The 27,352-nt window shown below is 44.4% G+C and overlaps 1 protein-coding gene across 15 annotated transcripts in view; it reads right to left on the reverse strand.

Moving 5' to 3' along the window:
* The window catches only part of LOC121539579 (gephyrin), a 110,472-nt gene that overhangs the window by 35,683 nt on the left and 47,437 nt on the right, over nucleotides 1-27,352 (reverse strand). For 7 of the 15 annotated variants that reach the window (XM_041848190.2, XM_041848187.2, XM_041848185.2 and 4 more), the window contains exons 3-9: nucleotides 19,674-19,731; nucleotides 18,961-19,089; nucleotides 17,803-17,964; nucleotides 16,927-17,100; nucleotides 16,281-16,433; nucleotides 15,514-15,651; nucleotides 14,379-14,513 (exon numbers count right to left, since the gene is read on the reverse strand). In XM_041848190.2, the coding sequence (XP_041704124.1) occupies nucleotides 14,379-14,513; nucleotides 15,514-15,651; nucleotides 16,281-16,433; nucleotides 16,927-17,100; nucleotides 17,803-17,964; nucleotides 18,961-19,089; nucleotides 19,674-19,731 (949 nt within the window). The remainder of the gene's footprint in view (nucleotides 1-14,378; nucleotides 14,514-15,513; nucleotides 15,652-16,280; nucleotides 16,434-16,926; nucleotides 17,101-17,802; nucleotides 17,965-18,960; nucleotides 19,090-19,673; nucleotides 19,732-27,352) is intronic. The other 8 variants (XM_041848192.2, XM_041848189.2, XM_045205599.1 and 5 more) reach the window with 4 other exon arrangements.

The raw sequence follows: 27,352 nt of genomic DNA on the forward strand, positions 1-27,352 counted from the left end.
TTGTGGTGCGCGTCGCCAGCTCGGCCCGGCCCATTCCTGCTCCCCGCACCAAGTCTGTGGTGCGTTTCGTCAGCCCTGTCCGGCCCGTTCCTGCTCTCCGCACCAAGTCTGTGGTGCGCGTCGCCAGCCCAGTCCGGCCCATTCCTGCTCCCCGCACCAAGTCTGTGGTGCGTTTCGTCAGCCCTGTCCGGCCCGTTCCTGCTCCCCGTACCAAGTCAGTGGTGCGCGTCGTCAGCCCGGCACGGCCCGTTCCTGCTCCCCGCACCAAGTCAGTGGTGAGCTTCGTCAGCCCGGTCCGGCCCGCTCCTGCTCCCCACACCAAGCCAGTGGTGTGCGTCGTCAGTCCGGCACGGCCCGTGCCTGTTCCACCGGTGGCGGGTCCGGCACCGGTCAGGTGCTGCGTCACGCCGGAGCTAGAGCAATCCGCTCCACCAGTGTTCAGTTCAGCTCTGGTCAGCAGGGCCAGATCGGACCAGGGGTACTTTGGGGGGTTAGAGAAGGAGTGGGGATCATGCCCGGAGCCGGATCCGCCGCCTAGGCGGAGTGCCCACCCGGTCCCTCTCCTGTGGTATTTAGTTGGCGCGGTCGGAGTCCGCGCCTTTAGGGGGGGGTACTGTCACGCCCTGGCTCTGGGGACACTGTTATGTTGAGCCAGGGTGTGTAATTCTATGTTTGTATTTCTATGTTGGCCTGAGTGACTCCCAATCAGAGGCAACGAGTGTCAGCTGGTTGTCTCTGATTGGGAGCCATATTTAACTGTCTGTCTTTCACTTTGTGTTTGTGGTTTCTTGTTCGTGTTGGTTTGTGTTGAAACCATAGACGTCACGTTTTTCGTTTGTTGTTTTTGATCGTGTGATCATTCTATTAATAAATATGTACGCATTCAACGCTGCGCCTTGGTCTCTCCCTGACGATCGTGACATGCGTGCCTAATTACAAGACAAAAATACTCTGTTGCTGGGCAAATATGCATCTTATATAAACACATTTGATTAACTCTCTAAGCTCTAGTCTACTAATAGTCATACATTATTAGTTTAACTGAGGGTGTGACATTTTAGTCATATCTTACTCACACATTTCTTTATCATCGGGTCTAACGGTTGTCTCGCGCCGAACTGCGCACATGCAGGCCATCAAATCAAAAGGCACTCCTTTGATATAAAGTTGTTTTTGACGAAAATGAAAACGTGTCAGTTTGTTACTTTCATGAGGTTGGAGTAATAACATGTTCAATTACTTAAGACATTGGCTCAAATCTAGGTTGTGCCTTTAGATTTCGAGAAAATTAACAACTAAGGAAGATTATTTTACTTTTCTCATTGACTTCTAAAACCCCAAACCCCGGCCTGGTCTGTTTCGCAAGCGTTCCCAGAAGTCTTGCGATGCTGCGCCTCTGGGTTTAGAAACTCTGGGTTTAGAAACTATGGCAGAGCGGGGTACTCTGCCATATTCCACTGATTGTCTGAAAAGCGCTTTATATCTCTACACGTCTCCCTCATCTCGGTTTCTTTCTCTCTCTCTCTCTCTCTCTCTCTCTCTCTCTCTCTCTCTCTCTCTCTTCTTCACATCCCTCTCTTTCTCGCTCTCTCTCCCTATCAATTCAACTGGAGGATTATTTGTTTGCATGCCATATCTACCACTGAATACACTGTAAAACATTTCCTGTAAAATGTAGAGTAACTTACTGGCAGCCAGTAAGTTACTGTAATTTATTGTACAACTACTGTAATCCATTTTACTGTAATCCATTTTACGGCACAAAAAATGTTAGTGTAATCTAATTTACGGTATATTACTGGAATTACCCATGCAGCGACATATTACGCAGTGTTCTTTGCAAGTTTTCATTTTTACATTTAATTTAAATGTTGGTCATTTAGCGGGCACTCTTGTTCTTAGCAACTTACAGTCAGTGCATTCAACCAAGCTTGATTTTTTTTTTTTTACGTTTCATGGTCATAGCAAGTAAAACGAATCTGTAACCATTACTGAAAATGTTGTAGTTAAGGATACATTGGTCTTCAAAATAATTGTAATTACAACAAGACATCATATGACTTTTTCCACATTTTGTTGTGTGGAATTTGCATACTAAGTCTAGCATAGTTCGTTTGGTTTCGGCCTGAATTTTAAATGGATTAAATTGAGATTTTTTTTTTGTCACTGGCCTACACACAATACCCCATGTCAATACCCCATGTCAAAGTGGACATTTTTACAAATGAACTTAAAAATGAAAACTGAAATGTCTTGAGTTAATATGTAATCAACCCTTTCGTTATGGTAAGCCTAAATAAATTCAGGAGTAAAAATGTGCTTAATAACAAGTCACATAATAAGTTGCATGGACTCACTCTGTGTGCAATAATTGTGTTTAGCATGCAGTGAATTTCAAACGCAGATTCAACCAAAAAGACCAGGGAGGTTTACCAATGCCTTGCAAAGAAGGGCACCTATTGGTAGATTGGTAAAAAAAAAAAAAAAAAAGCAGACATTGAATATCCCTTTGAGCATGGTGAAGTTATTAATTACACTTTGGATGGTGTATCAATACACCCAGCCACTACAGTGAGGGAAAAAAGTATTTGATCCCCTGCTGATTCTGTATGTTTGCCCACTGACAAAGAAATGATCAGTCTATAATTTTAATGGTAGGTTTATTTGAACAGTGAGAGACAGAATAACAACAAAAAAATCCAGAAAAACGCATGTCAAAAATGTTATAAATTGATTTGCATTTTAATGAGGGAAATAAGTATTTGACCCCTCTGCAAAAAATGACTTAGTACTTGGTGGCAAAACCCTTGTTGGCAATCACAGAGGTCAGACGTTTCTTGTAGTTGGCCACCAGGTTTGCACACATCTCAGGAGGGATTTTGTCCCACTCCTCTTTGCAGATCTTCTCCAAGTCATTATGGTTTCAAGGCTGACGTTTGGCAACTCGAACCTTCAGCTCCCTCCACAGATTTTCTATGGGATTAAGGTTTTAAGACTGGCTAGGCCACTCCAGGACCTTAATGTGCTTCTTCTTGAGCCACTCCTTTGTTGCCTTGGCCGTGTGTTTTGGGTCATTGTCATGCTGGAATACCCATCCACGACCCATTTTCAATGCCCTGGCTGAGGGAAGGAGGTTCTCACCCAAGATTTGACAGTACATGGCCCCATCAATCGTCCCTTTGATGCGGTGAAGTTGTCCTGTCCCCTTAGCAGAAAAACACCCCCAAAGCATAATGTTTCCACCTCCATGTTTGACGGTGGGGATGGTGTTCTTGGGGTCATAGGCAGCATTCCTCCTCCTCCAAACACGGCGAGTTGAGTTGATACCAAAGAGCTCGACTTTGGTCTCATCTGACCACAACACTTTCACCCAGTTCTCCTCTGAATCATTCAGATGTTCATTGGCAAACTTCAGACGGCCCTGTATATGTGCTTTCTTGAGCAGGGGGACCTTGCGGGCGCTGCAGGATTTCAGTCCTTCACGGCGTAGTGTGTTTCCAATTGTTTTCTTGGTGACTATGGTCCCAGCTGCCTTGAGATCATTGACAAGATCCTCCCGTGTAGTTCTGGGCTGATTCCTCACCGTTTTCATGATCATTGTAACTCCACGAGGTGAGATATTGCATGGAGCCCCAGGCCAAGGTAGATTGACAGAGTCTTTTGTGTTTCTTTCATTTTCGAATAATCACACCAACTGTTGTCACCTTCTCACCAAGCTGCTTGGCGATGGTCTTGTTGCCCATTCCAGCCTTGTGTAGGTCTACAATCTTGTCCCTGACATCCTTGGAGAGCTCTTTGGTCTTGGCCATGGTGGAGAGTTTGGAATCTGATTGATTGATTGCTTCTGTGGACAGGTGTCTTTTATACAGGTAACAAGCTGAGATTAGGAGCACTCCCTTTAAGAGTGTGCTCCTAATCTCAGCTCGTTACCTGTATTAAAGACATCTGGGAGCCAGAAATCTTTCTGATAGAGAGGGGGTCAAATACTTATTTCCCTAATTAAAATGCAAATAATTTCTTTGTCAGTGGGCAAACGTACAAATTCAGCAGGGGATCAAATACTTTTTTCCCCTCACTGTACAAAGATACAGACGTCCTTCCTAACTCTGTTGCCAGAGAGGAAGGAAACCGCTCAGGGTTTTCACCATGAGGCCAATGTTGACTTTAAAATAGTTAGAGTTTAATGGCAGTGATAGAAAAAAACTGAGGACGGATCAAACAACACTGTAGTTACTCCACAATACTAGGCTAATTGACAGAGTGAAAAGAAGAAAGCCTGTACACAAGAAAAATATTACAAAACATCCATCCTGTTTGGAACAAGGCACTAAAGTAACACTGCAAAACATTTCTCTAAGCAATTCACTTTTTTTTCCTGGATACAAAGTGTTATGTTTGGGGTAAATCAAATAAACACATTAATGAGTACCACTCTCCATATTTTCAATTATAGTGGCGGTTGCATCATGTTATGCGTAGGCTTGTAATCGTTAAGGACTGGGGAGTTTTTGAGGATAAAAAAAGAAATGGAATTGAGCTAAGCACAGGCAAAATCCTAGAGGAAAACCTGGTTCAGTCTGCTTTCCACCAGACACTGGGAGATGAATTCCTCTTTCAGCAGGACAATAACCTAAAACACAAGGCCAAATCTGCACCGGAGTTGCTTACCAAGAAGACAGTGAATGTTCCTGAGTGGCCGAGTTACAGTTTTGACTTAAATCTACTTGGAAATCTATGGCATTTTGACAGAGCTTGAAGAATTTTGAAAATAATAATGGGCAAATGTTCCAAATTCCAGGTGTGGAAAGCTCTTAGAGACTTACCCAGAAAGACTCACAGCTGTAATCTCTGCCAAAGGTGCTTCTACAAAGTATTGAGTCAGGGGTGTGAATAAAAATAGAAAGAAATCTATTGAATCCATTTTGAATTCAGGCTGTAACACAACACAATGTGCAATAAGACAAGGGGTATAAATACTTTCTGAAGGCGCTGTATCTCTAACTTTCTCTTGATGGTGCCAATACAATACTGAGATATTCACAGTAACTTGATGACAGAGAAATGAAACACAGTCCAGTAAAAGTGACTATTAAACTGTAAGAAAAATATTTATACAGTATTTTACTGTAATTCAGCAAGCAGGTTTGCTGTAGATGTAGGTATTTGCATATTAAAGCATATTAATGAATACTAGATGTTTTATATCACTTGCACTTCTAGAGGCCTAAACAAAGGCTTCCAAACTGGTTGTGATTACAGGGCAAAACAGATCAAATGGACATGGGTAAATATTCAATTATTAAAAGGTTTAAGACCCGATACCACTCTGATCTGTTCCCTCTATACATTTAATTGTTACGGAACTACTACCACATATCACTTAAATAGGTACAGGACTCTCACTAACGGGTGCAACTTATATAGCCACTTACAAGGCACACCTTAAAATATGTTAATGAGCCAGCGATTCTTTCTCCTCACACAATATTTCTCTACAATGCACCATAATATACAGTATGCTGCAGTAAATATATAGCAAAACAGCAATACAGTACTTTATTGTTGAATTGTATTGAAAATAAAATCAGCAATCGCTAATAGTGAATATTTAACTATATATTACAGCATACCAAGTGATATTTGGTGTTTTATATGACTGCACTTTAGGCCTTAACAAAGGCTTCTAAACTGACATTGATCTAAAGGAAATGGCTAGTCACTCACACGCTTAAAAATATGTTAATGAGTGAGAAACAACAATACCATGCACCCAAAAAGTTTTTGGCGCTCCATAAATGTGGTACTGTACTCTATTCTGAATTACAGTAAATTACTGTCAACAATTGGTCAGTAAATTACTGTACATTTTCAGGACAAGGTTTGTAGAATTCCAAAAATACAGTATATTACCGTATTCTGTGGGGGTACAGGAATCTCACTCACGGGTGAAACAAATATAGCCTCTTACAAGGCACGCCTTAAAATATGAGCCAGAGACTCTTTCCCCGCCCACAACATTTTCTTATAATGCACCATAATTAATACTGTAAAACACATTTATGGTATTTTACTGTGCATTTTACAGTGTTTTATTGTTGAAATTACAGAAAGGTCTCACAGTGTGCTGTAAAACAAATGTATGGTATTTTACTGTTCATTCTATGGTAAGCTACTGTATTCAATTTATACAATGTCATCCTGTTGATTAATAGGAAGTTACTGATAAAATTACAAAAACAGCTAACTGTGTAGGAATTGTTCTCATAAATTCTATACACATAAACACAGACGAGAGAAGGAGTTTTACGGGCTGACCTTGAGTCGAACACTGCACCCATAACAAACACACGACACACCATCCAACCCTATCCGCATACAGTATTTCTTGTTTCACACCTGGTTCCCACAAGACCAGGCTTCTCCCCTCACAGTGTCTCCCTCTATCTGTCACTGTTGACAGTCTCTGTTTAAAAAGCACCATGTCAGCAGAGCTAGAGACAGGGTTAGGACTAGGGCTACTGTAGGACAGGACCATGTCAGCAGAGCTAGAGACAGGGTTAGGACTAGGGCTACTGTAGGACAGGACCATGTCAGCAGAGCTAGAGACAGGGTTAGGACTAGGGCTACTGTAGGACAGGACCATGTCAGCAGAGCTAGAGACAGGGTTAGGACTAGGGCTACTGTAGGACAGGACCATGTCAGCAGAGCTAGAGACAGGGTTAGGACTAGGGCTACTGTAGGACAGGACCATGTCAGCAGAGCTAGAGACAGGGTTAGGACTAGGGCTACTGCAGGACAGGACCATGTCAGCAGAGCTAGAGACAGGGTTAGGACTATTTTTTTTATTTTTTTTATTTCACCTTTATTTAACCTGGTAAGCCAGTTGAGAACAAGTTCTCATTTACAACTGCGACCTGGCCAAGGTAAAGCAAAGCAGTGCGATAAAAACAACAACACAGACCTAACTGTAAGTCGCTCTGGATAAGAGTGTCTGCTAAATGACTAAAATGTAAATGTAAAATGTAGTTACATATGGGGTAAAACAAACATAAAGTCAAAATAACAACAGAAAAATATATATTGTGATGTCACGAGAGGCTGTGTCCTGGAGGGACGTTACATCCCCCTGAGGTGGCTGCAAACCCAGACAGCTATGGCTCCATCTGCTGGTAGGGTCGGGAACTCCACCCCTCTATGGCCAATCTTCCCACGCAGCTGAAACAAATGAGGAGCTGATGAGCTGAAGGTGTGGGAAGGGAAGAGACACAGTCTCCAACCTGGGCTCTCTGGAGGACAAGAGTGCTGCACGTCCACTTCCATGAGGAATATAAGGATTTGGAGATACTTACCTTTGGGAAATACTCACCTTTGGATATATGCACCTGTGGAAATACGTGTGGGACATTTGGAAGGACGTTTTGCTGGGTTGGCCACTCGCTGCAACGTGGAAGACAGTAAGACTGGGGAAAAGTTATTTGAGCGAGGGAGAGTTATGATTTTGGATGTGGAAGAGACATCCCTGAACTGTTAACCCTTAAGAGCCACCAGAGAACAGTATTGTGTTATACTTTCGTTAGTTTCCCAAGACCGTTAATAAAATCCTTGTTTTGGTTGAACCTGGTCTCCTTGCACTACTTGAGCAATCCCGCTGAAAGCTGTGTAGCCTCTCGTGACATCACAGATGGTGGAGAATACGGGCACGCTCAAGCGTTAATAGTGCATGTCAGAGGAGGATACCGAAGGTTTGATCACCCAGTTTTCCAAGTTGGCCGTAGGCTCCCCGCCGACTGAAATGGAGGACATATTGAAAGCCCTTGTTGCTGGCCAGCAAGCCCAGATGCAAGCAAACGTGGCTCTCTTGGAGGAGCAAAAGAAAGCCAACCTTCTGAAGGCAGAGGAATTGCAGTTACAGAGACAGAGGGTGGTCCAAAATACCCGCCCAATAAAGGCAAGTGACTTTATATCTAAGATGGGAGCTACCGATGACATTGAGGCATACCTGCATGCATTTGAGGCCACGGCCACTAGGGAAGCCTGGCCCAAGCCACAGTGGGTTGGTCTGTTAGCCCCCTTTCTAACCGGGGAATCGCTGAATGCTGTCCGGGACCTGGGCCCTGACCAGGTTACTGACTATGATGCCCTGAAGTCTGAGATCCTCAGCAGATATGGACTCACAAAGTTTGGTATGGCCCAGCGCTTTCACAGTTGGACCTTCCAACCAGACCAACCTCCTCGGGCGCAGATGCATGAACTTGTCCGAATCGCAAGGAAATGGCTGGATCCGCAGAGGAATACAGCAGCGGCGGTGGTGGAGGCCGTTGTGGTGGATCGTTACCTACGCGCCCTGCCTTATGAGGCAAAACGGTTCATCAGTCAACAGGCCTTGACCACGGCTGATCTGACCGTGGAAGCTGTGGAAAAGTACCAGGCCACAGCGGAGATGCTGAATGCTTCCCGAAAAGACCCCAGGAGTGCGGCCCCACCACAAATGGGAAGAACCCGTCCAAAGGACCCCCAAGGTCTCGAACCCAGCCACGTCAGGACTTATCCCGGCTCCAGGGGGAGCCAGAAACCAGGCGGGTCCAAGAAGAGTACACCAGGAGGGGGGAAACTCGACAGTGTTACCGGTGTGGGGAGATGGGACATATCTCCTGGCAGTGTGGGAAACCAGCCGAGGAACCTATGCCCACTGCGGAGTCCTCCAGCTCAGCACCCACACACCGTTTGCCTCGCTCTTGGGAGTCGTAGATGGCGGCCCAGATCGACCCCCACCTGCCCGGTAACTGTGAATCACCATGATGTGGAGGCCTTACTGGATTCTGGTAGCCGGGCCACCCTGGTGCGTAAGGATTTGGTGGGCCCAACGTGTCTGACCCTGGGGAAAGTCCTCCCAGTTTCCTGTGTCCATGGGGACACCAGAGAATACCCCATTACTGAACTTACAATGACCAGCACACAGGGAACCATACACACGACGGCGGGGGTGGTTGATTCCCTCCCCGTCCCTGTCCTAATTGGACGAGACTGCCCAGCCTTTTACCCACTCTGGAGAGAGTCTCAGGAGAGGATAACCCGAGTACCTCGGAAACGGAGAGGCAAGACTCATCCTGGGAAGGCTCCGGTGCAATCCTCCGAGTTACTCACTCCCGCCCCGGGCTCTGATAGGGATGGCAGGTGCCCAGACCGACACAGAGACGGAGCTACAGAATCTGGACAAAGAACTGTCTGGTCTGAAGGGGACCGCTGAGAGGTATCGTTTGTTAAAGCAACAGTTAGACATGAAGACAGAAGAGTTAGATATCCTCCAGGCTAAACTCCAACAGAGCTCCTTCCATAAGCAACAGGAGGAGCTGGAGAGGCTGCGCAGGACCATCGAGGAGTGTGAGGAGACCCTGCGCAGTAGTAAGGAGGTCCAGAAGAAGGCAGAGGAGAAGTACAAGGTGTTGGAGAACAAGATGAAGAATGCGGAGGCAGAGAGAGAGAAGGAACTGAAAGCTGCTCAACAGAAGCTAAACTCTGCTAAAACCAAGGCTGATGCGTTCAGTAAGAAACTCAAGGAGAGACAACAGGAGGCGGAGTCCCTGGTCCTAGAGTTGGAGGAGTTGAAGAGAGAGCAGTCTGGCAAGCACCACGGCAATGCGGACGCCCTCTCCCGGCGTGATGCCTTCTTCGCTGCCTTTACCCCGACGAGGACGTCGGTCCCGAGGAGGGGGATTGTGATGTCACGAGAGGCTGTGTCCTGGAGGGACGTTACATCCCCCTGAGGTGGCTGCAAACCCAGACAGCTATGGCTCCATCTGCTGGTAGGGTCGGGAACTCCACCCCTCTATGGCCAATCTTCCCACGCAGCTGAAACAAATGAGGAGCTGATGAGCTGAAGGTGTGGGAAGGGAAGAGACACAGTCTCCAACCTGGGCTCTCTGGAGGACAAGAGTGCTGCACGTCCACTTCCATGAGGAATATAAGGATTTGGAGATACTTACCTTTGGGAAATACTCACCTTTGGATATATGCACCTGTGGAAATACGTGTGGGACATTTGGAAGGACGTTTTGCTGGGTTGGCCACTCGCTGCAACGTGGAAGACAGTAAGACTGGGGAAAAGTTATTTGAGCGAGGGAGAGTTATGATTTTGGATGTGGAAGAGACATCCCTGAACTGTTAACCCTTAAGAGCCACCAGAGAACAGTATTGTGTTATACTTTCGTTAGTTTCCCAAGACCGTTAATAAAATCCTTGTTTTGGTTGAACCTGGTCTCCTTGCACTACTTGAGCAATCCCGCTGAAAGCTGTGTAGCCTCTCGTGACATCACAATATATATATATGTGTGTGCAAATGTAGCAAGTTATGGAGGTAAGGCAATAAATAGGCCATAGTGCAAAATAATTACAATTAGTATTAACACTGGAATGATAGATGTGCAAGAGATCATGTGCAAATAGAGATACTGGGGTGCAAATGAGCAAAATATATAACAATATGGGGATGAGGTAGTTGGGTGGGCGAATTTCAGATGGGCTGTGTACAGGTGCAGTGATCGGTAAGGTGCTCTGACAACTGATGCTTAAAGTTAGGGAGGGAGATAAGAGTCTCCAGCTTCAGAGATTTTTGCAGTTCATTCCAGTCATTGGCAGCAGAGAACTGGAAGGAATGGCGGCCAAAGGAGGTGTTGGCTTTGGGGATGACCAGTGAGATATACCTGCTGGAGCGCATACTACGGGTGGGTGTTGCTATGGTGACCAATGAGCCAAGATAAGGCGGGGATTTTCCTAGCAGTGATTTATAGATGGCCTGGAGCAAGTGGGTTTGGCGACGAATATGTAGTGAGGACCAGCCAACAAGAGCGTACAGGTCACAGTGGTGGGTAGTATATGGGGCTTTGGTGACAAAACGGATGGCACTGTGATAGACTGCATCCAATTTGCTGAGTAGAGTGTTGGAGGCTATTTTGTAAATGACATCGCCGAAGTCAAGGATCGGTAGGATAGTCAGTTTTATGAGGGTATGTTTGGCAGCATGAGTGAAGGAGGCTTTGTTGCGAAATAGGAAGCCGATTCTAGATTTAACTTTGGATTGGAGATGCTTAATGTGAGTCTGGAAGGATAGTTTACAGTCTAACCAGACACCTAGGTATTTGTAGTTGTCCACATACTCTAGGTCAGACCAGTCGAGAGTAGTGATTCTAGTCAGGTGGGCGGGTGCCAGCAACGTTCGATTGAAGAGCATGCATTTAGTTTTACTTGTGTTTAAGAGCAGTTGGAGGCTACGATAGGAGTGTTGTATGGCATTGAAGCTTGTTTGGAGGTTTGTTAACACAGTGTCCAATGAAGGGCCAGATGTATGCAAAATGGTGTCGTCTGCGTAGAGGTGGATCTGAGAGTCACCAGCAGCAAGAGCGACATCATTGATATACACAGAGAAAAGAGTCAGCCCAAGAAATGACTAGGGCTATTGTAGGACAGGACCATGTCAGCAGAGCTAGAGACAGTATTAGGGATAGGGCAACTGTAGGACAGGGGTCACCGAATCAACTCTAAGCGCTCTGGGATCTAACGGTCGGTCTGTCTCTTTTCTCTCGCCACTCACTGACTGACCAGCGTTGGCTAGGGTCCATTCTCCCAGAACGCTTTATAGAACTAAGATAATATTTCTTCCATTGCCTACTAATGGACCTAAGATGATCTTACTACGAAGCTCTCAGGAAACTCACCCCAGATCATCTCTCTCTCTCAACTGGCCTTGATTAATCCCAGATGAGAATAATCCTGACCTGGAATAATCTGGATTAAACCATACATTAGTGTGTGATATGAGTGAGGGGAAAAGTTAAGAGGAGCATCCAGGTGCATATCCTATCACTTCATAGAAACAGGGCACCTAAGTGTGAAGGAGTGAAATTTATTATAAATGGGTTGGCTGACAATATCACGAAAATGATGCGCGCGCATCGACGTGGCCAGAAGCCGCACATTGTTATGATTCTGAACGGTCAGATAGCTAGCAACAATGACAAGAAGCTGCCATGTGGGGAATCGTAGGTGGCTCGTTGTATCTTCTTATTGATATCATGTCTTGTTTTGAGGTGTTTTGACTGATTTAATGTCAATGCTAATAAAAAATTCACTAGCTAGCTAACCAACAAATGTAACAATGTATTTTGAGAGACAAGGGCTCATTGTGCACTTATGTTTTCAATAAACATTTAGAGACTAAATATCGTTGACATGTTGTCAACAATCTAAGCCAACACCCGTCTGTTTTGCCCCATAGTTGCACACGCGTCGGTTTTGTTGCTAAACAACCAACCCTTCCATACTACAAGGTGCAGTACACACTTTCCCCAACAGAGGGAGCTGTGGAGAACATCAGAATTCTGTCCACGACACACTATGGCTTTGACTGATGATGCTGCCTGGTGCTGCATAGCTCTTTCGGTCTCTGCCTCTCTATGCTTCTGCCTATCTGCATCGGCTCAACCAACAACTGCACTTAATTTACATTTATAGGGATTATTGATGCAGGTTTAGGACTGCTTTGCATGGGGTATGCACACACATGCACACACATGCACACACATACACACACATACACACACGCACCAGATTGATCACTAGAAACACACTGCGATTTCGGACGTTTGAAAAGGTCCTGAGAAAGTCGATATATGCTTCCTCGGCGTTTACCATAAAACATTTTTAAAAAAGATTGCCCAGCACTGGGAGCAAACTCATGATGCTCGGAGCCGAAGTGCGTTGCTTAGACCACCGCGCTACGGCAGTTCACAATGCTTTAGCAAGCCGCGAGAATACTGATGATACCTGATGGTAATAGTGTGTCGTTTTTAATTATTTTGTCTTAAGCCTTCCCCAAATCATAGCCCTAACCTTAACCACTCGGAATGAATCCCTAAACTTAACCCTTTGAGTTGTTTCTGTTTTAACCCTGTAACCATGCAGAATTAACCCTGAAACTACAAGGAATGAATGTGTCAAAAATAGACATTCATCCATAATACGTTGAATTTCGAATGGAAACTATGAGATCTTGTTACAAGCACACACACACACACACACACACACTCTTACCCAGTTGATGCGGCCTTATGGGGCTGTGAGGGGAAGGGAAGGGCACTCTGAAAGAAACATGTAAGCAAGCACAGAAACAAACCACTAAAAAGAGAAGCTCCCCTTGCTTGATACAGCCTTTCCCTACGAAACACACACCTCACCAGGTGGATGACAAACTCAACACAAGCTCAAGACAGACTCTGTCATATTGCCTTACGATCAGAGCAGTATAATGGAATGAAGGTATGAAGGTATGATCACAGTGGCTGGCAAGCCACAATCCTCCACAGAACAGACCTACCAGTTAAAAACATGATATGATGAGAATGGGCTTAGTGGTGAAAGACAAAGTCTGCCAACCATTCTGATCTAGTCAAGTTATACCCCCCCCTTTCCCATACCACTCCTCCACTCTCTTAGCTCAGCAACATTGTGAGGAACAGAACACAGGCATCTTTTCTAATCACAGCAACTCTGAGACAGACCCCAAAACTCCTGAAGAAGCAACTTCTCCAGAGCACTATACACATTAAGCCCATTCATTATCATTACAAACATGGTAAGTAATGAGTAAGATCACGTCTACTTAGTTTAGATCACTTACACAAGACCCAGAAACACCTGAACCAAAACACAGCCCACAATAAAGTCGTTAATCAACATTAGGAACATAAAGGAAGAGTTTAGATCACTTATTACTTAGGCAAGGCACCTCAACCGGGGGGGTTAGCGTTAGGACATGAAAACAACAGCAGCAACATGCATGTCAAGTCTTTGGTTGGTTTCTTTGTTTCCACAGAGTCACAGTGCAGTTTGACACAGATAGACATCATGACACCTGTCAATCAAATAATTAATGGGACACTCCAGCTGAGGTCATTGCTCCGCCCTTCTGTGTGCTCTGACCAATTACAGGACGTTTCTACGGTCAAGAAATTAAATGTTAAAATTTTAAAGCGAAGCATGGGGATAGGATGGAATCGAGGTCAAGGGGAGGAGCCTATAATTCCAACCAATCAAGAGACAACATTCTGGACATGATCTCAAGAGTTACGGAACCATAGGGATCCAATAGAGGACCTCCCCTAAAACCATGGAGGAGAGGGAGGCAGTTGAGGAGCAATATGCCTTCACCTCCCAGCTTCGATGGGACAGAGCGAGGGGGAGGCAGGGGAAGAGGCAGCGAGGTGGAGGGAGGGAGGGTTAGGAGGTGAGAGGACTGGGTGAGGCTGGGTGAGTATGGGGTACAGGAGGGATAGATGGATGGGCAGTGGGGTAGGTGTAAGTATAGGGCACAGGAAGTGTCTTACTTTGGGTGTGGGGCAGGAGGCGGTGGAGAGGCGCGAGGTGGCCTGTGCGCGGGGCGACTCAGAGGGCGTGGTGCTCAGAGAGGCTGTGTCTCTAGGAAGAACCTGCACACCCCTGGAGATGATGCTGTCTGGGATCTATGGAGAGATAATTTATTTCCAGTTATATCCACTACTACACACAGGCAGAGAGCAAGTTAATGATATCTACAACACACATACCGACAAAGAAAACAGGTTAGTAATAACTACAACACACACGAGTAGTTATCTCATCCTCACACAGGAACAGATAGGAAAGCTGTGTGCACAAACAGCACTGTAATCTCTACTATACACATAGATATAAAAGACATCTCGAAAGCACACACAAATTGGTCAGTCAGTCAATGTTTTTTGGTGACTCCAGATCATCTGTTTTCTGATTGGCAAGTCAGACTTTTCTAATAACTGTAACAACATGAATACATTATAAGCGTCATTAGACAAATGCCCCAGACGCATGTTAAACCCTGTGTGTGTGTGTGCGACGCACGCTTGTGTGTGTACCATACACAGTATGGCTGCAGATACAGACCCACTGTGAGCCTGTGAGGAGACAAGCAGGCCAGGCAGGCCCACAGTTTCCCCCCAGGGCTGCTGCTGTGGATGTGTGGATCTGCGACTGATCCGTGCGGCTCATTCAAGCAGTGCTAACAGGCCCTGGGAGAGCCAGTGGGATTTACAAGGGGTTTCCATTGGAGCGCTAAGGGCTTAGCGATGCGCTAATTAAGACAATAAGCTTTACTGGCAGCACAGCACTGAACCCCACTCTGCTAATTAGCAACACAGGCTAACCCAGCTTTCACTAATAACATTGCCTTGGCTCCACCTAGCGATACACCACACTTTTTGACCTATACAAGATGGGGTGAATCTCAAAAGTCCTTCCTCGATTCCTCGCGTTCTCCCCTCCCAAGATTCCCCTAGTCAGATCTGTGAAGGAGGTGGGGAGAGGATGGGATCGAGTACTTTTGAGATTCATCTATGGTGTTTGCAGGAAGGAATTATGGGAGAGGTGCCGTGCAGAGTACACTGGTATGTGATGTAGGGGTGACGTGTGACATGAGGGTGGGTGGGAGGTTGTGAGGGGTCTTACCGTTACCGGCTGGTCTCCAGAGCAGAAGCAGGTGAAATTACGTGGGGCGGGGGGTAGGTCAGATACCAGGCCAGGTAGATACTGGCTACCTTTTGCCATGACAACAGCATGGTTATGGTGCTGCTGGGGCTTCCCCTTCTGGTGATGGATATGGTACATGGGGTCAACACAGGATGGGACAACAACATGAACACACACATAACAGGCATACACACACAAACATATGCTTTCAAACGCACACACACACACACACACAAATCAGGCATATACACACGTGCATTCAAAACACACACAAACAGGCATTTAGACACATGGATTTATGAGTGACGTATCACAACATCACAATGGTGATGGATCAACACATGTGCAGTAATGGAGTGAACAGGGACAGGGGATAATAATGTAACAGACAATACATGCATTTAATGAGCTTCAAATCCCTCTCCACCTCACTAATCCTTCCCTCAGCCCTCTCTCGTTTCAATGTTGTCTCCTCTTCACCTCCAACTCACCCCGTTCCCCTTCACTCCCTCTCTCCACTCCTCCCTCGATCCCTCTTTTTGTGCTTAACCTCCATCTCAGTTTCAAATAATCATGATTCATTCTGATGAAGGCCTTTAGGATATGAGAAACTGACCATGGCACTAATCATAATATAACGAACTAAGATACAGGGCTTTTCCTACCACTAACCCAGTGTCCTTCATGTAACATTCATAGCCTACAACACAGTACATTATTACACTGTGTGTTCACAGTGTGTTTACCTTGGCAGCGATGGCGGCGGCGGTGATGTGCGAGTTGTGTCCGTGGGAGTGGGAATGGCGGTGGTGGGAGTGGGTGTGGTGGTGGTGGTCCTCGGTGGACGCCACCCCAATGTCCTTCGTCTTCTCATCTTCATCATCCTCGCACTGCACACCCTTAGAATAATAATACACTTTATTAGTAAAGAACAATTTGTGCAGAAAACCACAATTTACGGTGCTGTACTTCATAAAATAACTTCAAACAATTGATAAAAGACAATTACAGTAGCATGGTAAACACGTTGTAACACCAGCTATATAATGATCAAAACGAAGTACTGCTATGAAGTCTTCTGTGAAGTGGAAACGTTGTGATTATGGTGCAGGAATAAAGCACTCGGGTGCAGCAATATTTCAGGTGTCCCCTTCGTGGACCTTTTATCATACGGTAGCCAAGCACCTGTATTCTCAAGGGTGGGAGATTTAGATCACCCTCTTTCTTTTTCTCTCTCCTCACACACACACACACACACACACACACAAATCGCTAAACCTTATGTAAAAATACAAACCCACCAATCTCTCTCTCTATGCCTCCTTCCCTCTTTCTCCCCCCCCTTTATTACACCGTGAAATAAAAAAACACAGGAGAGCCAAAGAGTGTCACCTTTTCCTCTGTCTGGGTGCAGGCGACGCTGTTGAGGGTGAGGGGCGGGGAGAGGGGCGGTGGGGGTGAGGGCAGGTCCTCCAGGGCATCGTGAACCTCCTTCACCTTCACCACCGCGTCACGCAGCAGGTCAATGGCGTGGGGCAGAGCGGGCAGGATGAACTGGAAACACTCCTGTAGGAGGAGAGCGTTAGAGGTCAGAGGTCAGAGGTCAAGGAGAGTAATACACAGCAGGTGTATGGCATGGGCGCAAACACACACACAAAGACACATGTATACACACACACACACACACACACACACACAGAGACACACACATGCATGCACACTCGTGCGCATACTCCTGTTTACATATATATTACCATTAGTATAGTACAGTATTTATATATTCCTGCTACCAGTCACTTTTCAGCCCTTTTTACATGTATATCTGTCTATCACGCCTATACTGACACTCTTGCACACACACACATTCACACTTACATACACACACACACACACACACACATCACCACACACACACTCATCACCACACACACACTCATCACCACACACACACTCATCACCACACACACACCCACCCACCACTTATGCTGTTGCCATAACTATCATTATTATTTATCCTGCTACCAGTCACTTTCTCCTTATCTGCCTACATGTACATATCAATACTCCAGTTTCCCTGCACATTGTACATTTGGTACTGGCACTGACCCTGTATATAGCTTCCCCTCTTATTTCTAATATTTTCTTATTAGTTACACTTTTTTATATTGAATGCTGCACTGTCGGGTAGGGCTTGCAAGTTAAGCATTTCACTGTACTTGTGCATGTGACAAATAAAACTTGAACACACACGCGCACACCAGATCTTACCTGTGAGCCCTTCTTGCTGCCAGGTAGGTTGATAATGAGGGTTTTGCCTCTTATTCCACAGACAGGCCTGGAGAGCATGCCCAGAGGTGTGACCTGGAGGGAGCCCATCAGCATAGCCAGGGCCATCCCTGGGGCCTCGCGCTCGATCACCTCTCTGGTGGCCTGCGGCATGGCGAGGGAGCAGAGAGAGTGGGGGGGGTGTCGCATCATTACTTTACTGTACGGCACACACGGTGCATAGTACAGTTGTCATCACCTACCTACACACTACATAACATGCCCATACAGTATAGCAGGGTTAGGGACAATCAACAGCTACTGCCTAATCCACTGCAGTATACGACTGCCACATCCACTGCTAATACCCTAGTGACTAGGGTAACTACTACTATGAGCATGAGTCACAGACAGACAGGCAGATAGCATGTTTTAGAACAGTGATTCCTTTAATCCCTGATGTTTATTTATTTATCTCAAACCCCCTCGCCTGTGTGTGTGTGTGTGCCTGTGTGTATGTGTAACCCCCTGTTAACCCCTCGATCCTCTAGGCAGAAATGCCCTCTAGCAGCCCCTGTTCGTTCTATCCCAGCAGGAAAAAAGAGTGGAATTGATTTAAGAATAGTGACATTGTGTGCCCTCGAGTTGAATGACACTTCAAACATGCACATTAGTAAAGAAAGAAGAGAAAGGGAGAAGGACAGATCAAAGAAAGAGAGGAGAGAGAGAGAAAGGGAGAGAAGGAGGGAGAGAAAGAGAGAGAGAAACGGCGTTCACAGCCAGCAGCCAGCAGTAATCCCCAGGGAGTCACAAGCGCTTGCCTCTACCTCACATACACACACACACACACACACACACATGCACAACCATAAAATAAAACACTCTCACAACAACCATAAAATATGACACACTCATACACACATTTACAAAATATGCAAGATGCATCATATGGAATTACAACAGAGTGGAACAAAATAATGTATTTATCTGTAATGTGACAAACCTGACAAAGCACAAGACAATCTACGGTTTGACAAACACAATACACAGATAAACATGCACATTGACCATGCATGCAGGTGCCAACCAACACACACACGCGCGCAATCACAGCTACATCGGCTTACACTACATCTAGGGTCGACACTCATCCACACTCACATGGACACAAACACAAACTTTGGGGTCCCCATGTACCTCGGGAGTGACATCACGAGGGGCGAAGCCTGTTCCCCCGGTGGTCAGAATCAGGTTCAGCTCCTTCTCATCACACCAGTCCACCAATGTCTCCTGAGGAAACAGAGCAGAGCTATTGGCTGGGAGCAGTGTAAATCACAGAAATTACCACCCCATTGGCTGGGAGCAGTGTCAATCATACAGACAACAGAGGCGGGTGAATCTCTAAAGCACTGGGTGAATCTCAATTATCTTTCCTTGATTCCTTGATTCCTCGCGTCCTCTCTTCTCGCCTCTTTCTCAAAATAAATTGGAGTTGAAGACCTTGGATCTTGTCCTCTGTGTTTTGAGAAGGAGGCAAGGAGAGAGGATGCGAGGCATCATTGAAAGACAATTGAGATTCACCCATTGTGTGGAACAACTTTCCAAGATAGAACGCTGTAACAATTGTTTGTTGTAGTCTCACCAGTTGTTTCAAACCACAACAGTTGTTTCATGTAGTGAGAGAGAATACATGTGAGAATCCAAAATGGTGTCACCTTTGAACTACAGCCTGAGGTGGGCTCTAGTGGGCAGCATGCAGTTAAAGTAGAGAGAAAGGAGAGAGAGAGAGGGGAGAGATAGTAGGGAGGGAGGGAGAGAGAAGGGGGGGGAGGGGTGTAAGAGAGAGAGAGAGAGAGAGAGAGAGAGATCTGCACCTTAATCTCGTCGATCTCATCTGGGACTATTTTGTAGGAAGATATGATGCCTCCGAGGCTGTGGATGAAAAACACAGAAAACAACAACAACATAGTTAGTTCATATTCAGTCTTCACGAACTCACTAGAGACAGAAAGCGAGGGGAGGGGGGGGAGAAAAAGGCATACACAAAACAGGGAGTGAAGATATATGTAGCAAAAGAGGGTAAGTAGGAGTAAGTGTCAAAGGAGATGTGTTAAAAGTGTGAGAGAGAGAGAGAGAGAGAGAGATGAAAAAGGGTTATACTGAACAAATCCGTACACTAAGTTCTGAGCTCATGAGTGATCTGTATGTGCAGGTAAAAGACAACTGACTCTCCAAAACAGACAATATAGGCAAAAACAGAGGCTTTAAAGATAAGTCAGTGTTCGCTCTTTTTAGAGAGTGATTGTGTTTCTCTGAGCTGAGGGGAGAGAATGCCATGAGACTGTTAGTTCAAGTCAAATCGTGTCCACTGGCGCCTACCAGTGGAACATTTATTTACCACACCAGGGAAAGAACTACACAGTAAACTCCAGTATGTAGTGTTCTCCTCACTAGTACTCTCCGACAAAAAATAGTATTTTCCTCAGCTCCTTAAAATATTGAACATGCTGAAAATACAAACATTAAACCTAATGTAATGCTAGAGGGAATTCAGTCTACTGTCAAAATTCTCTGAAGGAATCCGTCAAAAGTGAGTCACAACAGATTCAAAGAAACAAAACGAACAAACTGAATTGACACATAGGAATATGAGAATGTGTTAAACAAAACACAGCAAGTTTTCATTAATCCAGTTGTCAGGGAAACCACTTGTGTTGTGTGTGTGGATTGTGTGTTGTGTGTTTGGGGTGAGGTACTCTACAGGTCTTAAATAGGGATGAGGGGTAGACACACACAAGCACGCACACACTTGGAATGACACTATTAGCAGTAGCAATGTGGTTTTAAAAGGGAAGGTTCTGTCATCTCATCTGTTTGTCTTTAACAGCAGTGATTCTAGTCGAGATGCCCACCTGATCTGATTGATTTTAGGGGTTGGGTGAATGCTACTCCCCGAAACTCCAGATTATTCTGGGCTTGAAGATTGAAAGGACAAGAAACTAATGAGATAGAGAAGGAGAAGGCAATTAGGAATAACTGGAGAGCAGTAATGACAGAAGGCGGGAAGAGGGGGAGAAAGAGGGAGGGAGGTATAGAGAGAGAGATTGGTGTGTTGGTTGTGTTGTATTTTTACATAGGGTTGAGCGATTTGTGTGTGTGTGTAATACCCCCTGCCCTTGTCTACAGCTGCTGCGTCCCAGCTGTGCAGATCCACTCTGTTCTAGGACAGCTCCATTAATAAACTCAATCTGTTACTGCCTCTCTCTCTCTCTCTTTGTCCCTGTATCAATTTAATTCAATTAAAAGGGCTTTATTGGCATGGAAAACATATGTTTACAGTGGGGGGAAAGTATTTAGTCAGCCACCAATTGTGCAAGTTCTCCCACTTAAAAAGATGAGAGAGGCCTGTAATTTTCCTCATAGGTACACGTCAACTATGACAGACAAATTGAGGAAAAAAATCCAGAAAATCACATTGTAGGATTTTTAATGAATTTATTTTCAAATTATGGTGGAAAATAAGTATTTGGTCACCTACAAACAAGCATGATTTCTGGCTCTCACAGACCTGTAACTTCTTCTTTAAGAGGCTCCTCTGTCCTCCACTCGTTACCTGTATTAATGGCACCTGTTTGAACTTGTTATCAGTATAAAAGACACCTGTCCACAACCTCAAACAGTCACACTCCAAACTCCACTATGGCCAAGACCAAAGAGCTGTCAAAGGACACCAGAAACAAAATTGTAGACCTGCACCAGGCTGGGAAGACTGAATCTGCAATAGGTAAGCAGCTTGGTTTGAAGAAATCAACTGTGGGAGCAATTATTAGGAAATGGAAGACATACAAGACTGATAATCTCCCTCGATCTGGGGCTCCCAGCAAGATCTCACCCTGTGGGGTCAAAATGATCACAAGAACGGTGAGCAAAAATCCCAGAACCACACGGGAGGACCTAGTGAATGACCTGCAGAGAGCTGGGACCAAAGTAACAAAGCCTACCATCAGTAACACACTACACCGCCAGGGACTCAAATCCTGCAGTGCCAGACGTGTCCCCCTGCTTAAGCCAGTACATGTCCAGGCCCGTCTGAAGTTTGCTAGAGTGCATTTGGATGATCCAGAAGAGGATTGGGAGAATGTCATATGGTCAGATGAAACCAAAATAGAACTTTTTGGTAAAAACTAAACTCGTCGTGTTTGGAGAACAAAATATGCTGAGTTGCATCCAAAGAACACCATACCTACTGTGAAGCATGGGGGTGGAAACATCATGCTTTGGGGCAGTTTTTCTGCAAAGGGACCAGGACGACTGATCCGTGTAAAGGAAAGAATGAATGGGGCCATGTATCGTGAGATTTTGAGTGAAAACCTCCTTCCATCAGCAAGGGTATTGAAGATGAAACGTGGCTGGGTCTTTCAGCATGACAATGATCCCAAACAGACCGCCCGGGCAACGAAGGATTGGCTTCGTAAGAAGCATTTCAAGGTCCTGGAGTGGCCTAACCAGTCTCCAGATCTCAACCCCATAGAAAATCTTTGGAGGGAGTTGAAAGTCTGTGTTGCCCAGCGACAGCCCCAAAACATCACTGCTCTAGAGGAGATCTGCATGGAGGAATGGGCCAAAATACCAGCAACAGTGTGTGAAAACCTTGTGAAGACTTACAGAAAACGTTTGACCTGTGTCATTGCCAACAAAGGGTATATAACAAAGTATTGAGAAACTTTTGTTATTGACCAAATACTTATTTTCCACCATAATTTGCAAATATATTCATTAAAAATCCTACAATGTGATTTTCTGGAATTTTTTTCTCATTTTGTCTGTCATAGTTGACGTGTACCTATGATGAAAATTACAGGCCTCTCTCATCTTTTTAAGTGGGAGAACTTGCACAATTGGTGGCTGACTAAATACTTTTTTCCCCACTGTACATTGCCAAAGCAAGTAGAATACATCTCTCGATCTCTCTGTGCCTCCTCTCTCTCTGCCTCCCTCTTTCCTCATTCCCCCTCCACCTTTTCTCCCTAACTACTCTGTCAGGCCAGCTAAAAGCTACACTTGAACAAATCTCACAAATGTGCAGACGTACACATACATCAACTAACCTGTCTCTCCCCCCATTGCTCTCTACTTGTCCCTCTCCATCCATCTCTCCCTCCCTCCTTCATGATGGGCCCTAACCCATCAGTGTCCAGAGCGGAGCCAGGTATCTAGCTCCATGTCATTGGTGTGAAGGAGAGGTAAGTGTCATCAGTGTGAGTGTGATTTATCGCCTCTCTATTCTTATCAGCTCTCATGAGTAACATTGGCCCAAGTGGCACAAAATAATCAAAGGTCTGACTGTATGGAGATGCTTGGGAAAAATGGTTACAACGAGGTACCAGAGTGTTTGTGTCTCAGGTGAAGAGGGTGGATCTGATCTCCATCACCTAGGACTTGACATAGATTAATCAAATCTCACATTGTTGTCAATTTTTGCTCAATCTTGCATGCTTTCTCAAACAGCTGTAACTGTATATGCATTCGTAAATCAGGTCCTTTCTTGAGTTGGGCTCTGGGATGTAACAACCGTTGAGCATCTGATCTTATGGTTGATTGTGGAGGAAAGGGGTTGAGTGTGTTAGAGTATGTGCGTGTATGTTTATCCCACATCTGTTGCAAGGGGGTAAGGATGTTAGGGAGAATATAGGATGAACCACAATAATTGTTTGCTAAAATAATAATTGCTTGTCAAAAATGTAATGTAATACAATGGCAATCAGGGTTATAGGTTAAAATCCTACGCATGAACTGCCGACATTATTACGCATATTAATCGATAATGATGGAAAATAAGATATGCAAGATATTTGAATGGATATATACAGTGGGGGAAAAAAGTATTTAGTCAGCCACCAATTGTGCAAGTTCTCCCACTTAAAAAGATGAGAGAGGCCTGTAATTTCATCATTGTCATGCTGAAAGACCCAGCCACGTTTCATCTTCAATGCCCTTGCTGATGGAAGGAGGTTTTCACTCAAAATCTCACGATACATGGCCCCATTCATTCTTTCCTTTACACGGATCAGTCGTCCTGGTCCCTTTGCAGAAAAACAGCCCCAAAGCATGATGTTTCCACCCCCATGCTTCACAGTAGGTATGATGTTCTTTGGATGCAACTCAGCATTCTTTGTCCTCCAAACACGACGAGTTGAGTTTTTACCAAAAAGTTCTATTTTGGTTTCATCTGACCATATGACATTCTCCCAATCCTCTTCTGGATCATCCAAATGCACTCTAGCAAACTTCAGACGGGCCTGGACATGTACTGGCTTGAGCAGGGGGACACGTCTGGCACTGCAGGATTTGAGTCCCTGGCGGCGTAGTGTGTTACTGATGGTAGGCTTTGTTACTTTGGTCCCAGCTCTCTGCAGGTCATTCACTAGGTCCCCCCGTGTGGTTCTGGGATTTTTGCTCACCGTTCTTGTGATCATTTTGACCCCACAGGGTGAGATCTTGCGTGGAGCCCCAGATCGAGGGAGATTATCAGTGGTCTTGTATGTATTCCATTTCCTAATAATTGCTCCCACAGTTGATTTCTTCAAACCAAGCTGCTTACCTATTGCAGATTCAGTCTTCCCAGCCTGGTACAGGTCTACAATTTTGTTTCTGGTGTCCTTTGACAGCTCTTTGGTCTTGGCCATAGTGGAGTTTGGAGTGTGACTGTTTGAGGTTGTGGACAGGTGTCTTTTATACTAATAACAAGTTCAAACAGGTGCCATTAATACAGGTAACGAGTGGAGGACAGAGGATCCTCTTAAAGAAAAAGTTACAGGTCTGTGAGAGCCAGAAATCTTGCTTGTTTGTTATTGACCAAATACTTATTTTCCACCATAATTTGCAAATAAATTCATTAAAAATCCTACAATGTGATTTTCTGGATTTTTTTCCCTCAATTTGTCTCTGTCATAGTTGACGTGTACCTATGATGAAAATTACAGGCCTCTCTCATCTTTTTATGTGGGAGAACTTGCACAATTGGTGGCTGACTAAATACTTTTTTTCCCCACTGTATATATTGATGTGAGAGCATTGGAAATGCTTTTGGCGGTTGACCTGCTTCTGTTTTGTGGGTGGCACTGTGTGCTGTTTCGATGGATGGGTCCTGGCCTCTCGGGGGCCTAGGGATTCGGGGGGACGGGGGTGGTATGCTGATCACTGGGATGACGGCCCAACTTGGGATGGGGAGGGGCTTTAGCGGGGGAAATAGTGGAGAACAATTGGAGGGTTACTTAGTAGCAATGCAAATATCATGGTACAGCTATATGGACAGTCAATCGCTATGGTATTTTTTATTGGTAAATGTACAAACATATATAATGATAAATAGATTTGAAACTTGTATCCCATTATGGTATGTGGTGAAATAAGTATAGCCAGTTATAATTGTAATGGCTTAGCAGATAATAACAAAAGAAGAACAATATTTACATGGCTCCAAGAGAAGGAATATAATATCTATTGTTTACAGGAAACACATTCAACAATTCTAGATGAAGTTGCGTGGGAAAATGAATGGGGGGGGGGGGGGCAAATATACTTCTCCCATGAGCAAAGAAACTCAAAAGGGGTGATGATATTAATTAACAGTAATTTCGATCCGAATGTGCAAATTGTCCAAACAGATGGATTATTTTAAATATGTTATTGGACCATAAACAGATATGGCTCATTAACCTTTACGGACCAAATAATGATGATCCACACTTCTTTGACAATATATATAATAAATTATCAACTCTGCAAGCAATTCAAGACTCTATTATTATGGTGGGAGATTATAATACCGTTTTAAATAGCTCAATGGACCGTAAAGGAAATCACACTACAAACAATCACCCTCATGCGCTTAAGGAAATCGTGAATGTCATGGATACATTAGAACTAGTAGATATATGGAGGCTTAAATATCCTGATCTAGTGAGATATACATGGCGGAGACTCAATCAAGCTAGTCGTCTTGACTTCTTTCTCATGTCATTCTCGTTGGCACCAACAGTTAAAAAAGTGTTGATAGGGGACAGAATGCGGTCGGACCATCATATAATTGGCATATACATTACTCTTACTGAATTTCCATGTGGGTGAGGATATTGGACATTTTATCAAAGCCTATTGGATGATAACTTGCTTTTAACTAGGACATCGGAATTTATAACTGATTTTTTCCGACATAACATAGGTACAGCAAATCCCCTTATTGTATGGGACACCTTTAAATGTGCCTTTAGAGGCCATGCAATTCAGTACTCATCTCGAAAACAAAAGCAATTTAGGTCAAAAGAGTCCACACTAACAAAGGTGTGGTCCTCTGTAGCTCAGCTGGTAGAGCACGGCGCTTGTAACGCCAAGGTAGTGGGTTCGATCCCCGGGACCACCCATACACAAAAATGTATGCACGCACGACTGTAAGTCGCTTTGGAAAAAAGCGTCTGCTAAATGGCATATTATTATTATTATAAAGGAATTAGAAGGTCTAACAGAACAGATAGATAGCAATAAAAACTGTAACAGAGGCTCAGAATAAATTAGAGGAAAAACTAAAAGAAATGGAAAAACTTATTCAAGAAAGATCAAGTGTAATATATTATAAAAATAAAGCAAACTGGAGGAATATGGGGAAAAATGCACCAAATTCTTTTTTAATCTTCATCATAGGAATGCTACCAAAAATAATTTATTGAAACTGGTTACAAATGACGGAGTCACCCATGATTCACCAAATTATATTTTGAAGGAGGAAACAAAGTACTTTAAGCATATGTTTTCGTTTCTGTCGCCTCCATCTCCTCTAACTGAAGGAAATTGTAGAGATTTTTTTTCTATTGATAATGTAAAATTAACAGCCATACAGAAAGACTCATGTGAAGGTGAAATGACAGAGGAGGAACTTCTGGATGCAATTAAAGACTTTAAGTCGGGGAAAACTCCAGGGTTGGATGGCATACCAGTCGAGGTATACCAAACCTTTTTTGATATACTCAGAGGACCGTTATTAGCATGTTTTAACCACTCCTATGTAAATGGTAGATTATCTGACACTCAAGAAGAAGGTCTGATTTCATTATTACTGAAACAGGATAGTGGAAAATATAAAGATCCAGTCCATTAAAAAAAATGGAGGCCTCTTACACTTCAGTGTTGTGATGCAAAAATTCTAGCAAAATGTATAGGGCATAGAATTAAAAAGGTATTGTCGGACATTATTCATTCGAATCAGACAGGTTTTTTACATGGGCGATACATTGGCGATAATATAAGGCAAGTATTGGAAACAATAGAACACTGTGAAAAATCTGGGAAACCAGGCCTACTATTCATAGCAGACTTCGAAAAGGCATATGATAAAGTACGGTTTATAGATAAATGCCTGGAGCATTTCAATTTTGGACAATCTCTTATAAATTGGCTTAAAATCATGTATAGTAACCCTAGGTGTAAAATAGTAAATAATGGCTATTTCTCAGAAAGTTTTAAACTGTCAAGAAGAGTGAAACAAGGTTGTCCACTA

This window comes from Coregonus clupeaformis, chromosome 20 (assembly GCF_020615455.1).
Source record: "Coregonus clupeaformis isolate EN_2021a chromosome 20, ASM2061545v1, whole genome shotgun sequence".
NCBI classification, from domain to species: domain Eukaryota; kingdom Metazoa; phylum Chordata; class Actinopteri; order Salmoniformes; family Salmonidae; genus Coregonus; species Coregonus clupeaformis.